Source organism: Acomys minous, assembly GCF_964271855.1.
Source record: "Acomys minous genome assembly, chromosome: 11".
Lineage (NCBI taxonomy): Eukaryota > Metazoa > Chordata > Mammalia > Rodentia > Muridae > Acomys > Acomys minous.
This window is the reverse complement of record NC_140492.1, coordinates 6,029,477-6,045,870: the sequence shown is the minus strand read 5'-3', so window position 1 is coordinate 6,045,870 and position 16,394 is coordinate 6,029,477. Positions and strand designations below refer to the sequence as shown.

The 16,394-nt window shown below is 46.3% G+C and overlaps 1 protein-coding gene across 1 annotated transcript in view; it reads right to left on the bottom strand.

Moving 5' to 3' along the window:
- RCAN1 (regulator of calcineurin 1) overlaps positions 1 to 1,639 on the bottom strand; it is a 75,756-nt gene extending 74,117 nt beyond the window's left edge. Inside the window, exon 1 of the mRNA XM_084801057.1 lies at positions 1,211 to 1,639. Coding sequence (XP_084657183.1) covers positions 1,211 to 1,453 — 243 coding nt within the window. The 5' untranslated portion in view covers positions 1,454 to 1,639. The remainder of the gene's footprint in view (positions 1 to 1,210) is intronic.
- Between the last annotated feature and the right edge of the window lie 14,755 nt (positions 1,640 to 16,394).

Sequence of the window (16,394 nt, the reverse complement as noted above, 5' to 3'; positions counted from 1 at the left end):
CCTCCATATCACTCCAGAGACTGTCACTGTTCATCGATGCACAGCAGCCAACTCCTCCCTCCCTCAGGCCGCTAGTCCCTGCACCCTCCTCCTCCCCACAGCATCCCCGCCTTCTGCTGCATCTGATGTTTGCCTTTTCTGTTTCCCTCAATCAAACATGTCAGCAAAGCTTTCAGCGCTCGGCGCTGGGTCCGCACGTCAATGAACTGCAGCTGAAGGTTGCTGCCAAGAGAAACACCACCGTGCCTTGGTCATTTATAATTTATACGCCCATTTACTTTCAGAAAGGATTTACAACGGCTGTGTAAGCTTCCGGACATCCTGTGCAGAGCAACAATTGTCACAGCCCAGTGCCCCCTCAGGTTTGCAGGCTCTGGTCAGTACTTCAAACCTCTTTTAGGGGGTCCCCGGCTCTCTCCTCCCTGAATTAAGATCAGTTTCGTGAGATTGTACTTGTTTGGATGCCTGGCAATTCATACATGTTGTGAAAAGATCCCGAACAGCATTGTCTACAGCTCTGTCCATTTGGCCAGCGACTCATTTCGACATGTATTAAGATTCTGTTGTGGGGCTGTTCTGGGATCTGAGGACTCAGCAGAGATTAAAATTGCATTGTTGCCTTCAGGGGCTAACAAGCAAGTGCCAGGCTCCGGGAACTATTACCACCTGGAGTGGCTCGGGAGCTACGCCTGGCCCCTGGCGCTCTGCATTTACTCCGTAGAGGAGGGGTTCATCTCATTCATTGGGAGGAAGGAGGAAGCAGACGTGACTCACTGTTCATAAACAGGGCTACCATCTACATTCTCAATCTGCACTATTGGAAGAAAAGCCAGTGTTTGGGTGAGACTCCTGGTTGCTCATTATCTTGCGGTTGATTGGCCAGTTTTGCGGTTGAATGGTGTTGGGGGAAAGGGAACCCTTTCCTAAGCCTTTAACATATTTAGTTCCTTAAATGGGTGACATGCCACCATCAGGAACACTCAGTACACTGGGAGTTGTTCCTTCCCAGACCAAATCCACACAATTTTGACACTCTGGAAAGTAGACGGGGCCGCTGTGAGTAACCGACCGTGGCAGTGAGGAGGCGGTGCAGAAGGAAGCCCGCCCCCAGAGCCAGCGACCCCTGGAGCAGGGCTACGGCCCGTCCCCGCCCCGGTCGCGCCCCGCAACAAGTGTCCGCCCTCTGCCCGGACTGCGGCCCGGTCCTTACCCGGTATAGGCCGTCCACGAACACGCGTGGGTCCAGGTGGCAGGCGATGGTGGCGCTAGGCAGGTCCTGCAGGTCCACCTCCTCCATCTCGCAGTCGATGAAGCTCCAGTCGCCGCCGCCCTCGTCCGCCTGGGCAGCAGCGGAGAAGGGCGCGAAGGGCCGCAGCGTCACCCGGGTGGGCGCCCGCTTCTCGACCGCCTCCGCCACCTCTCCGAGCCGCGGCCCCGCCACGCCGTCCTCCATGCCCAGCGCGCACTCCTTCGCTCCGCTCTGCTCCGCGGCCGCCGGCTCCCACTTCACCCTCGGGGTCACCGCGCCGCCTGGACGCCGCCTTCCAGCGCCCGCCCCGCACGCCTCCGCCCCGCGAGGGAGGGGCGGCCTGCTCGCGCACCCAGGCCTCCAGTCGCAGAACCGGCGGAGCCCAAGTGCGTTCCCTTTAAGGTCGGCCTACTCGGGTCACTAAGTCCCGCCCTTCCCATAGACTAGACCAATAACAGGACAGGATTTTGTCACGTGAGTCCCATTCCACCGCCCTAAGCCTGAAGCCTCAGGGCGGCCATATTTGTTAGGGGCAGAGGCCTCTAGCTTTTCTGACAGCTGGCGGTGCCTGTTGAAGGACACTCGCCCCGTGTTAGCCCGTGGGACGCTGACCCAGGAAGCTGCGGTTCCCACGCGGCGACGTTTGGGAACACACATACCAATTTAGGAACACTAAGCGAAACCTAGTTAGATGCTCCGTTCGGTGGCCGTTTGCAGTGCTTAGATACTTATTACCGCGGAATTACAAATAAGGTTTGAATAACACCATGATATGGTCTTATGTTTATACTTCAACTTACTAGTTATCATATCACTGACCAATTTTTAGATAATTAGAAGGATTTTAGCACAAAATAATGGGTTTCAACCGTGTGTTTTCATACATACATCGTGTGTGTGTATACACAGATGTTGTATTTTGCTCACAGCTGTTTCCCATTACCCTCCCCTTTCCCCCATCCTCCTGGCCGCTTTTTTTTTTCTTTTCTTTCCTGTTTTCCTCTACGAACTTTCTGCTTTGATGTCTTAAAAAAAAATGCCGTATGTATCAGTTACTTTTGTTACTGTGATTAAAAAAAATCATGACGAAGGCAACTTACAGAACAGTTTATTAGAGTTTGATATAAGCCTCAGAGGGAGAAGAGTCCATTGTGGTGGGAAGACCACCGGCAGTAAGTAAGAGGCGTGGCAGCAGGAGCCAGAAGCTGAGAGATCTGGTGTCAACCACAGGCGTGAAGCAGGGACCCTGAACTAGAAACCGAGAGGCAGTACACTATCACAGCCCTGAAACCGAGAGGCAGTACACTATCACAGCCCTGAAACCGAGAGGCAGTACACTATCACAGCCCATCCCTCCTGCTGCACTTCCTCCGTAAAGCCAAACTTCTACACCTTCCCCAAGCAGTGCCACCAGCTGGGGACCATCAGATGCCTCCACCCATAGGGGACACTCCTCATTCAAACCTCAAGCTGTGGGTGTCAACCCCTTTGGGGGTCGGACGACCCTTTCACAGGAGTCCGCTATCAGATGGCCTACACACCAGATAAAGTAGCAAAAGTGCAGTTATGAAGCAGCAACAAAATAATTTTATGGTTGGGGGCATCACCACACTATGCAGCGTTAGGAAGGTTGAGAGAGTAACCCCGACGCCTCATTTCTAATTAAATGAGATTATATGGGGGAAGAATTGAGTACGAGCTCAGTAAATGGTGCCTCTGCTCCTGTAGTTAGGTCTTTAAGGGGATGTTGGTTAGGACTGTGTTTTCTCCTAAAGTAGGCACACCATCTAGTCAGGAAGTGGAGCGATTGTCATAAAATGTATAGCCAACTAAGAGCTGAGATGTATTCAAAGTATGCATTGCATAAGTCCCTGGGATTGTCATTATGATGGCCCTAAGGGTCCAAGAGAAGAAAGAGGGCTCATGCAGAAATAATTCACAAATCCCAGACCATGTGATGATAGGGAGAAACAGAAATCCTTGGGGTACAGGTGGATCTGTGAGGTGACATGACCACTCTGGTAAATAGTTTGACAGTCTCCTGGAAAAGGAAATCTAGAGTTACCACAGGACCCAGAAGTTCGTTTTCTAGGTATAACCCTAAGAAAAATAAAACCACACAGCCACAGGGCCTGCACATGACAGTTCATGGTGCCCTGTGAATGGGTGCACCAAGAGCGCCCCCGCACCCCGAAACAGTGTTTGGCACACAGATGAAAGAAATATTAATACTGTCAACCCCACCCTGGACCTTGGAGACATGATACCAGTGAAAGAAGCCACTCATAAATGTCATATATTCCATTTATGTGAAATGTCCAGATTAGGCCAATGCACAGAGACAGAGAATAGTAGACAAGCAGTTGCCAGGGCTGATGGGGAGGGAGGGAAGCAGGGAGTGGCTGCACATGAGTCATGTTTCTTTGAGGAGAGAAGAACAGCTAAAACTGATTGTGGTGATGTCTGCCTGAGTCCTTGTATACTGGAAAAAATCACTTTGTTGTGCCTTAAAGGGTAAGTCACGTAGCATGCGATTGCTTCGACATAGCTAGTATTTTTAGAATAGAATCTGATAAAGACCATGGGGGATTAGATGAGGTTCAGCAGTGAGGAAGGATGACATCACAGAGTCAAACCCCTCTGCAAACCCCAGCCGGACACCCTGAAGAGGGTAACTAGGGGATTGAGGCCCAGTTTTGGAAAAAACGACACCCAGCCAAATGGTTGCTGGGTGGGCCTGCTGTTTTGATCCTCAGGATGGGGCACTGTTTCATGGCTGGCTTACTCTAAGCCACTTGTGGCACACAGAGTGGGGCCTGATGGGCAAAGAACACACCATGGAGACAGAAACCCAAGACGTGATCAAGCGTACCATCACAGCTGGCTCTCTGTGGCAGCTCTGAGGCAGGAGGATCAGAGACAACCTCGGGGCAAGTGGCAAGGACAAAGTGATCTGTAATTAACTTTAGAGTGCTGCAGGTCACTACTGCCTGCTCCTCCCCTGGCGGCCAAGCGCTTGAGAGACTGGTGATTCAACCAAGCCCATTTCTCCAATGGTCCCACGGGTGGCTTGCATGCTTGAGGAGGCCGGAAATGGGTGCTGGATCTCTTGGAGCTGAAGTGACAGGTGGTTGTGCGCCTCTGGCATAGGTGCTGGGAACTGAACTTGGGTCCTTTGAAAAAGCCGCAATGAACCTGAACTCTAAGCAATCTCTTCAATCCCAAACAGCATTTTTTAAATGTAATGTTTTATGGGTGTATCTGTAAGCCAGCTCACAGCCACAAAGACAGGAGTCACTCCCACCGTTTCTTAGAACAGAGGCACCATGTGTCTGTCAAACGGCTTTCCCACAAGCAAGCAGGCAGCAGGCAGCAAGGCAGAGCTCGGCCAATTTCATGCTATCTTTGCCCTTGGTTCCACAGCAAGAGAAAAACGGGAAGGGTCCAAAGAAATATGGCAAAACATGTAGAGAAAGGAGAAAGTGGAGCAAAGAAAAAGAAGATAAAAAAGATGGAGAGACAGAGAGCAGAGGGTGAGTGAAAGTAGGGAGGGAGAGTAATGATCCTAAGAGAAAACAGCCTCTCTCCATGTGGGCTGCCCTACAGGACACACCCTGGCACACCTGAGCCAGCTCAGGCAGGGCGTGTGTTAAGTCAGAGCCTCTTAAATTCCAAGTCAAAACGCTACGAACAAATAGGACTAGCGACATGCCTACCACGGGCATCATGTTGAATAATAACATGTCCTATTTCTCTTTGCACGTAGACTGGAGCATTTTATAGTCACGGGAACCTTCATGCCTTTTACATCGAAGCTTAATTAAGCTGTGCCTGATGCTTTCAGTGACACTATCAGTGGCAACAATCAATAGCTGCTCCCAAAGAGGCAAAAAAAAAAAAAAAAAAAAAAAAAGCAACGTAAGCTGTCAACAGCACAGGCAGAAAGGAATAAATAGAACCGTAGCCATTTCTGAAGGGAAATCAACTGAACTCGGAGGCAACCTTTTCAGAGAGCGTGCCACCCACCATAAATCACGAACGACTCCCTGGGTGCCCTTCAAGCCATGTTAACTGTAGCCTTTTACTGACTGCAGCCACAGAGCCTCAAATCCGTCTAGTGTCTGAGATCTCTGTAGATCTCTGTAGAGATTTCCTTTCTCGTTAGCACCGGACTTGGTGCTTGCAGGGGATTTGATCCAGATGGGTGGGGGGTGGGGGTGGGGTGGCAGGGGGGTGGGGGTGGTGGGGGTGGGGGTGGGGAGACACCAGAAGAGGTGAAGAACTGCTCACATTTATTCAGATGGGTGGGGGGGGTATTTTAATTAGTATGTTCCCCCCCCCCCCCCCCCGTTCCTCCCACTCTTTTCTCCCTCTATGTTGCTTTATGCCAGCCATGGCAATTACCCTGTAAAAGGGAAGGAGGATCAGGACGCCGTGTTTGGTTTTGCGTGCTCCTAGCACCCATTTCTTAAGCCAGACCACTCCTTTGCCAGGTGAGAAGTTTCACCCTCCCACACTTTCAGGTGCTCTCTGCTCTGGAAACTGAGGGGGCTGTGTGCGGAAGGCACGTGTTGAATGTTGGCTAACCAAGCTGATGACACTACCCTGCCCAGTCTGAAAAAAAAAATTACAAATGTTTTCAAATTTTACTTAGAGTAAATTGCTGACTTTTTGGGTGTTCCAAAGGTTGCTCAAACTATCAGACTTTTTAACTAACTCAACCAGAGCTTCCTAGTTTGGTACTTACACAGAAATGAGCCAAAATAGCAGGTGGGTTTGTTTGTTTGTTTTTGCTTTGCTTTGTTTTGTTCATTCATTTTCTTCTTCCGTGTGTGTGTCTGTGTGTGCGTGTGTGCTCAAGCACGCAGTGTGTATGTGTGTTAGGAGCAGTCACATGCTGGATTGGCAAAAGCAAGCAAGTGACTGAGCTTCCTGAAGGCAGCCCACTCATTTTTTTGCACGGTTGACAAATGGGTGTATCCCTGGTTTAGGCAAAGCCCCAGAGATTTTTGCCTCAGGACTGCTTATTGCTGTGTACTGCTGTCATTTTAAAATTATATGTATACCTGTATTATGAGTATGCCCAGCTAGCAATCAAGTAAGACACTGACACTTGTTATATTTTAATATAGCCTTAGTTAACTTGGGGGCAGAACAGACATTAATCCTCTAAACTACTTCCCATAGTGGGGCAGGTATGGGATCCCTGCCCCAATCCTGTGCCATCTGCTTCTACCAATTTCTATCACATTACCTCCCATCCATAATCCCAAATACTTGCTAATGTTCTTCATCTGGCCCGGATTCTCCATCCACGCCGGCCATGTGCTTCTCCTCCACCTCACCCATGGCGGCCTCCTCTCTTCCCTTCAGGTCTCCTTCTTCCTCCTAGTGGTGGTCTTTCTTCCTCTTCCTCTTCCTCTTCCTCTTCCCAGGATTCCTCTCTCTCCTCGGGACCCTTAGCCACACCTATCTCATCTGCCCTGCCCAGGTGGGATGGCTTTTTATTAATTAGCATCAAAATACATCAGACCCCTTTTCTGTCTTAATAAAAGGTTTTTTAAAAAAATATACAGTAAAAACACTTATGAAAAATTATAAAAACCAATAGGTAAGACTTACGCACATAATGTCTAATCAAAAGGTATTTGGCAACTTTGAAGAAATATTATCTGTTCTATCTTGGTGAGTATAAAGTTTTGAACTAAATCAATATCTAGCAAAGCTGAAATCTATCAACCTAAAAGTATCTTTCTAGGCCAAAAGTATCTTTTTAACTCCTAAACAATTAAGTTTAATTTTAAAACTAACTGATCTTCAGCCGCATCAGAGACTTGAGAAGGAATAAATTTAATTACCTGAGTAAACAGGAAGTACAGGTTAGCAGCTTCCAAAATGAAAAGATGACATAGACAGTTTACTGCCTGAACAGTCACCCAAAACTCTCTGTAACGTTGGAGCATCATCTTCAGCCTTCTGGCCCAGTATATCTGACAGACATATTTGTGAAGCAGGAACCATTGAGGACTTGCTTACCCTGTCTTGGCAGAGGCTGGCCATCAACTCTGCCTGCATCCAAGTTTGCCCATTTTTAGGCAGAACTCTGTAGGAGAAACATTTTTGTCCCATGGCTGTTTTGCCACAAAGCCATCTCCACAAGGAGGTTCTTCAATGCTCATCATCTTCTTTATGGTAGGCTGGGTGTTTCCAGGACTTAATCTGTCTTATTGTCACAGAATCCTTCAAATAATAATAATAATAAAACATTTTAAATGTCGTATTTTGTAGGTCTCTGAAGTTTTTGAAGACCTTAACTATAGAATGATATCTGTTAACCCTAGCATGTATATTCCTATACTTGATATGGCCATGAAGTGATCAACAAGTGACTTGTGTTACTTAATTATCCTAAACAGCCCTACAGTAACACTATCAGAGTATTGGAAGTAAACCATGTACTAATTGAGTTGTATGTGTACAATAGCTCATATCAGAGCAGAAATACAATGTGTGAAGAATAATATTAAATTTGAATTCTATTTCAATGTATCAAAATGAAACTTATTTTGTATCAATATGCAAAATTCTATATCAGTGAATTAAAATTAACCTTATTTGTGAGTAACAATCAAGGCCTTAAGTTGAGGAGTAGATTCAATCATCTACTTTTTGCCTTATCATCCTTACATATCTCTATACTCCCCTTTCTTCCTTTATAACCCCTATGGCCATATCTCTCAATGGCAATATACATCTATAGTCCAAGAAAACAACCAAAAACCTACCCAACCCCCTTTAAGGGAAATGGGGCATCTTTCTCTTAAAATTTCTTCAGGCTGATTTGGGGCAGAGAATACCTATGTAGGAGCCCATATAAAACTGAAAAAAAAAATGGTTAAACAAGCTATGAATAGTATTTGTGGTTCAGTCTCTAAATGTTGAGAAATTCCAGGCTTAATATTAAGTCTTGTGTGGAACGGTCTGAGATGCTGGACCAATTTGGATCAGGAGCCTTCTTTGAAGCTGTCTTTTTCTAATGAGGAACAGCAGCCAAAGCACTTGGGGCTGGAACATGAAGGATGCAGCGTCTCAGCATGCTAGAGGAATGAATCCTGTCAGGTCTGATCCAGCATCAGTGTCTGGTTCTTTTATTCTGCAAACATATAATTTCTCACAAGCATTATTCAGTCCTAAAACTATGAATGAATTAGGTGTGCAGGATGCACATGTCTCAGCCAGTCTCAGAGCTGTTCCCATGCAGTGAGATTAGCAAGATAAGTTAACTGCTTGTTCTGCAGTTTGAATTCATGTAAACATAGACTTCCTTAAGTTAGCCATTTCTTTTTTATTTAGGCCTGTTTTATTTTGACCTCTTTCAAAGATGAAATACAACATCACCATTAACAATGAACATACAATTATCATCCTATTGAAATCAAAACAATATTGTATAGTTCTAAATGTCCTTTTTTAGGCTCTATGGTGCCTAATGTATATAGGCTAGGCCGTTACCTGTTTCCCAAGAAAATGCTTGTCTCATACATCTGGCATGCAGAGACCCTCGCTGCCTGTAGCCTAATAGTATTCCTCCACAGGTGCCACTCTCTCTGTTGGGCAGATTTCCTACAGATGATTTTATAATTCATGACAATGATTTCTAATTGATTCAAATAACTTTAAACCCTCCTGCAATGCAACAAAAACTGTTAGGAGCTCTGTCAATCTCCATGTGAATTCCACCAAGAAGGAAAACAAGGTTGAGACAAATTAATAATCAAGGAAACAAATTAATAATCAAGGAAACACACTCATTCTACATTTGGTCCAAGGATACGGCCCAGGTGTGCACCGAGACAAGAAGAGCATATAAATACAGAACCAATGATTAAATGGTTGTCTGCACAAGACAAGACAGACACCTGTTTCTTACAAAAATCTTGACCTAAAAAGCTCTTGCTTTGAACACATAACATATATTTAAAGTAAGAAAAAATAAAACTTTTGCTTTGAATTCATAATGAGCATATAGATAAAACTACTGCTTTAAACTTACAATAAACAAAGTATCTAGTTAGATATTAGGATCAACATTCCTACGGCAACTCCCTTTTTATGTAACGATTTTATCTATTTTTGAATGAGGTAATTTTTTCCATACATAAACTTTATATTAGATCGTATAAAAAACCCAAGACAGATTTAAACAGTTGTTGAAGCCATCTGCTTCATCAAAAGAAAATTGTGTCTGTCTGTCTGTTTATATGTCTGATTGTCTGTATATTGTCTATATGTATGTATACATATATCTGTATGTTCACATATATGTGGTTGAATAGTGTCTTTGAGACCTCCCTTGTTTTATCTATTGATTGTGGTGTGTGTGTGTGCGTGTGCGTGTATGTGCACGCATGCGTTTCTTCTCGATTTGTCTGACAAAGTGTAAATAGCAAGGCTACCAGCCTGAAAGATGAAGAGTTAAAGTATATAGAGAAACACCAGCCAGCAGCTGGTCATTTGCCGATGCTGCAACCTGCCTTGGTTTACCCTGTGTGTTGGAGCTGGCCTCTAGCACGTGTGTGTGTGTGTGTGTGTGTGTGTGTGTGTGCGCGCGCACGCGTGCGCGCAGTGTGTGCAGTGTGCATGTGTCTACATATGAAGGTTGCATGTGTATAGCTACACATTTGTATGGATCCACAGGCACACGGGAATGCATACATGTGGAGCCCCAAGACTGATGTTAGGAATTCTTCTCAATCGTTCTTCCACATATTTGTTGAAACAGGGGCTCTCAATCAAACCCAGAGCTTGCAGATATGGCTACTCTCTGAGGCAGGTTCTCTCAATCAAATCCAGAGGTTGAAGATATTGCTAGTCTCCCTAGCCAGCTTCCTCTAGGGATCTGTTGCCTCTCCAAGGCTGGAATAGCCACATGCCCATCCTACACTTGTGGATTCAAGAGACCCAACATCTGGCCTGCATCCTTACAACTCAAGCAGTTTAAGCCCTGAGCCAAGACCCCAGGAAACATTTTTCTTACTTAAGGTTTCTTACTTTTTTTGTTGTTGTTGTTTTGTTTTTTGTTTTGGGAGACAAGGTTTCTCTGTGTAGTCTTGGCTGTCCTGGAATCGCTTTGTAGACCAGGCTGGCCTTGAACTCACAGCGATCCGACTGCCTCTGCCTCCCGAGTGCTGGGATTAAAGGCGTGCGCCCAAGGTTTCTTACTTAAGGTTTCTATTGCTGTGAAGAGAAGAGACACCATGACCTAGGCAACTCGTATAAGGAAAACATTTACCTGGGGCTGCCTTACAATTTCGGAGGTTTAGTTCATTATCATCATGGCAGGAAACGTGATGGTGTGCAGACAGACACGGTGCTGGAGAAGGAGCTGAGACCTCTACATCTGCATCCACAGGCAGCAGAAGGAGACTGTGTGCTACACTGGGTGTAGCTTGAGCATATGAGACCTCAAAGCCCGCCCCCACAGTGACACACTTCCTCCAATGAGGTCACACCCCCTAATAGTACCATGCCCTATGGGCCCTCAATCACATGAGTCTATGGGGGCCATTCTTCAAACTACCACAGGTTCATTCTTAAAACTCACTAAAAGCTCAGGTAATTTTGATAATCTCCTATCATATAATTAACTCAGGGGAAACACAGTCGTAAATTGGAGAAATTATTGGGTTTGGAGTATTTAAAGTGAGAGGGAAAAATGGTGAAGTAGTTAATCTTCTGGAAACCTGAAATAGTAAATGGAGAAAGTGTTTCCAACCAATATGTAATATTTACAACAGTTTTTACCTAGAGGACCTTATATATACTATATTCAATATGGCATATGGAAATTTGTTGATAGCATATCATAATGTTGTTATGTTGTATACACCAAAACCGCAAAAATTTAACACATGTATTATGAACAATCTCTATCCCTTCCACTCTATTGATAAATTTAATGCCTGCTATAAAACATTATAATAGTATTGACAGCATAAGGAAGACAAGGACCACAGATTTAAATATTTCTTGCATGTCCCCTGTTCTCTAGCATGGAAGCTTGGTGAAGATACGATTGTCCAAATTATTGTCTGTATAGCCTAGAATGTTCTGGACACATATAGGGTCCCGGTAACAACTGTTAAGTGAATTAATGAGATAATGCGTTTTACTTACTGTGATGTAGCTGTCAACCTGAGGGTCACCTGGGAAGAGGGTGGCAGTGAGGGCTTGTCCAGCTCAGGTAGGCCTGTGGGTGTGTCCTGTGGGTGTGTCCGCAGGGGACTTTCTTTTCACACTGCTTGATGTGGGAAGTCCAGCCGACCACGCGGTCCCCTGAGTTTATAAAGGAGCAGAGTAGAGGTAGCAAGCGGAGCAATGGGAATGCGCACGCGCATGCGCATGCGCACGCGCACCCGTTCTCCTTTCTCCCTCCTGTGGATGCAACTAGCTTCAAGTTCATGCTGTGACTTCCCTGCAGTGATGGGCTGTAGCTCAGGGACTTGTAACCCAAATACCCATGTCCTCCCCTGAGTTGTCCTTTGCTGGGGACTTTATTCCGGCAACAGGAATGATCTAGACACCAAGCATCTAAGACAGTTTAGCTGGGTGTGGTGTGGCATACACTTATTCCTCATACTCAGGAGGGATGTCGAGATAGGAGCAAAATGGCTTGCTTCTTGGCCTTTTGAACTTGGGATAGTCTTGGACTGGACCATTGCTTACGTAGCTCACCTCAGATGCCTCACCTGCCAGCGCTCCCACCTAGTCCCAAACTATCACTGTAGAGGGGTGTTAATCCACCAACGAGGCTAGTCTGTCTGGAATAAACACACCCCTAGGACACACCTTTAATCCCAAACAATGAAGGTAAAGTTAGTTGGTAGAAGGAAACAGCCATGTTTGAAAATGTTGTCCAATTGAAAGGCAGATAAAGTGATGAATCAGGGAAAGATTTGACAGAATAGGATACGCTTAACTCTCAAGAGAGTAGGGAGGGAGGAGAAGTGACTTAAAAGGGAGGAGAGAGAGAGAGAGAGAGAGAGAGAGAGAGAGAGAGAGAGAGAGAGAGAGAGAGAGAGAGAGAGAGAGAGAGAGAGAGAGAGAGAGAGAGAGAGAGAGAGAGAAAAGAGAGACAGTTTTAGCGGGACAGTTGTACAGAGACAGGTTGCAGAGAGAACAAGATGAAGACAGAACGAGCCAGAGAATGAGAAGGAACCAGAAGATTAGAATCTATGAGGTCACACAGGGCAGCTCAGAAATTGAGAGAAGCCAGTTTGAATCAGTCAGCTTGCAGAGGAGTTTGAGCCAGAACAGCTGAGTTGAACCAGCCAGCCAGATTTCAGAAAGAACTAGAAAGGGTGAGCTTATTCAGCAGTCAGTCTCAGAGGCTGAAAACATTCTAGGCCTAGATAAGATTGTACAGAGGCTAGAAGCTTCCAAGACTAGGTCTAGGTTAGCAGACAGAGGCAGGAAGCCTCCGAGATGTCAATTACATCAGGCAAATAAAAGATATCTTAACATATACTGGTCTGTTTCCTCCTCTCACACATGAATGCAACAGTCTGTGTGTAATTTGTAAAAGCATCTGTTACTTCCCATGGATTTCTCCTCAAGTCATGGTTTTGTTGTCTTAGGTGACTCTAAAGTTTTAATTGGATTGTGTGTGTGTGCATGCAGATGCACATGCATACAAATGTGTGTGTGCATGCATGTGCATGTGTGTGTATGTGTGTGAACCTTATTGTGAGTTGCGGACTTAATAACTGTGTATCAACATCTGCAAAATGTTAGTATGGGGAAGCTGAGGGGGAGGAGGTAGGCTAGCCGTTGGTAACACTGTATCTTCATTCAGTTTTTCTGCAACCTCAAACTGCTCTAAAACATAGCCTGCAACTTTAAAGTGTGCCCACAAAACAACGCAGGAAAGCAGCCTGCCAGAGAGAGACCCACAACTCACTACATTTTTCTAACAAGAATTCGGATCGAAAATTCAGAGGTGTTGCTGGATTCTGGCAACAGCTGCAGTAGCTCTGGTTTGCCCTCCAGGTTAGAACAAACCGAGCAGAGGACCCCCGGTATGAGACGGGCTCTAACCATTCTAAATCGCCAAGTACACCTCTTCACGATCACACAGGCTGTCTGTCAAAAGAACGACTCTACTCTCACAGCCACAAACTATGGCCTTTTCTCTTCGTTTAAATATGTGTAGAATCGAATTCATTCCTCATTCGAATCCTCTACCAGCAAACTACACGGTTGGGCTGAGCCAGCTGTGCAAACACTCCCCCTAGTGGTAAAAGAAAGACTTCCAAAAGAAGAGAGTGGATGCTCTACCTCCGTCCTATACATTTTCAGTGAGAATATCTTTAAGACTGGGTTCATGCACACGGTCCCTTTAGAAAAGCGGCAAGAAGGAAGGAGTAAAGGAGAAGGGGCGGGGGGTTGAATGCAGAGGAGGCCGAGTGACCCCGAGAGAATGCTGGAGTCTGGTCACGTGGTTCTGCCCACACACCCTGCTGGATCACATAAGAGGTGACAGATGCCGATGCCCTCGTGCGGTGAGTGTCTGGCAGGTACTATTCTGAGTCAGGCTCTTCTGTTAGGAGCTCAGGTGGATTTTATTTTTTATTTATTTTTATTTTCGTTTGGATTTTCTGAGACAGGGTTTCTCTGTGTAGCCTTGGCTATCCAGAACTCACTTTGTAGACCAGGCAGGCCTCGAACTCACAGTGATCCGCCTGCCTCTGCCTCCCTGAGTGCTGGAATTACAGGTGTGCGCCACAACGCCTAGCAAAGCTGTCTGTCTTAGAGGGACTCTGGGAGGGCTTAAGCCTGAGCTCTGAGGTCTGACCAAGCAGCTAGCTCTCAATATGAGTGTCCTGAGGCTACAGGAGACCCTGTACCACCAGCTGGGGGTGGGGGAGGCTGAAACCAATTTTTTTTCCTCCAGTTTTGGAGATGACGGTCTTAAGTCGGAGTTCAGCAGGACGGGTCTCCTTTTGAGGTCTAAGCCTGATTGCTCCCTGCTTCTTCCAGCTTGGGGCAGCCCTGGTTTTCCCTGGTTTGCGGACCATCGTTCTGATCTTTGTCTCTGTGTCTGTCCATCTCCCCCATGTGTCTTGGTGTCCGAGCCTCGACTCTTTGTAAGGATTCCAGCAACTGGGTTCCGAGTCTCCTCTCATCCAGTACGACCCAGTCTAAGTTGATTATGTCACAAAGGTCAGAGTCACCGGTATTAAGGGTTAGTTCTTCCTTCAGCATTTAACTCGCAGAACCCTGTGGGATGGTGTTCGTGGACAGTCCAGCCCAGCGGCCTCCTCTGCTTCTGCCACCACCACGCTTGGCCTCTCCTGTTTCGAAGAGCTGCCTGCGCCCTAAGTTTAGGGTCCCCCACCCTAGAGATGCTGCGTTTGCCACCTCCTCTGCCTCTTCTTTCATTTTTAAAGGACATTTAAGATCATCACATTAGCCCCTGCTGGGAGAGTCCAGATCAGCTGATTGGCATGGGTCATTTTACTTACAACTTTAATTTTTCTTTGCCACATAGCACCTCCCAGGAACCTAGGCTTGATCAACCCAAGGGCATCCTACTCCAAAACTATAGGCAAATTCACAAAAGTGGGGTTCTCCCTTCATTTTCTTATTTTTAAAACTTTTAATTAAACTTTTATTTATTTATGTGTGTTTACATATGCATCACTATGTGTATATCTTGTGTGTGTGTGTGGTGTGTGTGTATGTCTGCTTGTATATCTTTGTGTGTATGTCTCTTTACATGTCTATGAGTATGTGTGTGTCTGTCTGTGTGCATGTGTGTGTGCCTGTGTATGTCTCTATGTGTGTGTGTCTCTGTGTCTCTGTGTGTGCATGCCTATGTGTGTCTGTGTTGTGTGTGTAAGTGGCAGATACCTGCATCTTGCCCATGGGCGCTGCTGAGGCCACTGCTCCTCCAGTCTCTAGGTCTGGAGTAACGATCCATGATAAATGTCTTTCTCTGCTCTGAACCCACATTTACCAAGCTGCCCGCTGCTTACGTGCCTGCTTCCCAGCTGTCTGGAAGACAGGAAAACAGCATCTTGAAATGCAGCCCACGGTACCTCAGGATCGATATGAAAGTCCAAGGATGAGATACTTTCAGTGGTAAGAGGACCCCCAAGGGGCTCAATGGAAAAAGGAAGTGCCACGGAAAAGCCTGGCCCTGGCCCATCACACTAGATGGATGCAAACATGTCAGTCACCAGACTGTTAACCCCCAGGTGGAGGTGATCAGCGCATGGATGATCAAGAAAGGGGCTACAAGAGTGGGCAACATGGAGAGGGTGGAGGAAAGGAGGGAGTCCTCTTCTGTGTCTTTGTTCATCTCCATTTGATATACAGACACAGAGGGACCCAAAGGGTCAGTGTAATGGGCGCACCCAGTGGGTCCTCTGAGAAGAATCATCCGTGGTGAGACACGAATGGACTTCAAGCATCCAGAGAAGAATCAAGTTCACAAAGATGTCCTTATAGCAGGATGCATTCAGCCCTGCATCCCAGAAATCCCAACTTGGGGCTCCGGCTTTATCTCCCATAAGACCCTGGACACAGCCTTTCTATGAGATGGATATGTGGTGTTCTAGGTTTCACTGCTAGACACAGAACCAAGGACCAGATGTCCCCAACCCCCATCTCGTGAGCCTTCTGTGCTCAGCCAGGTTTTAACACCTTCTGCCTCCTTGTCATATGAGGTGACACAGGGACTGCAGAATTTACTGAGATATCAATGCGAGCGTTGGACTTATCTCCAGATGAGCGTTGGGTGTTCAACAGCAGCTAAAGCAGACACTGAGGATGAAGCCCAGCTAAGAGAGTGCTGGCCTAGTGTGCTGGCTGATGTCTTGGGTTTGATTGGCAGCTGGCCTAGCATGCTGGATGTCTTGGGTTTGATTGGCAGCTGGCCTAGTGCACTGGATGTCTTGGGTTTGATTGGCAGCACCTCATAACCAGGCTTGGTGATGCATACCTCTAAGTCCAGCACTTAGGAGGATCCCAAGTTCATGGTTACCCTTCTGCTGCTTAAGGAGTTTGAGGCCCTCCTGGCCTTGTGTGAATCCGTGTCAAAGTTACAATGGCTGGATTTTACCTATATTCATTTATTTCACCT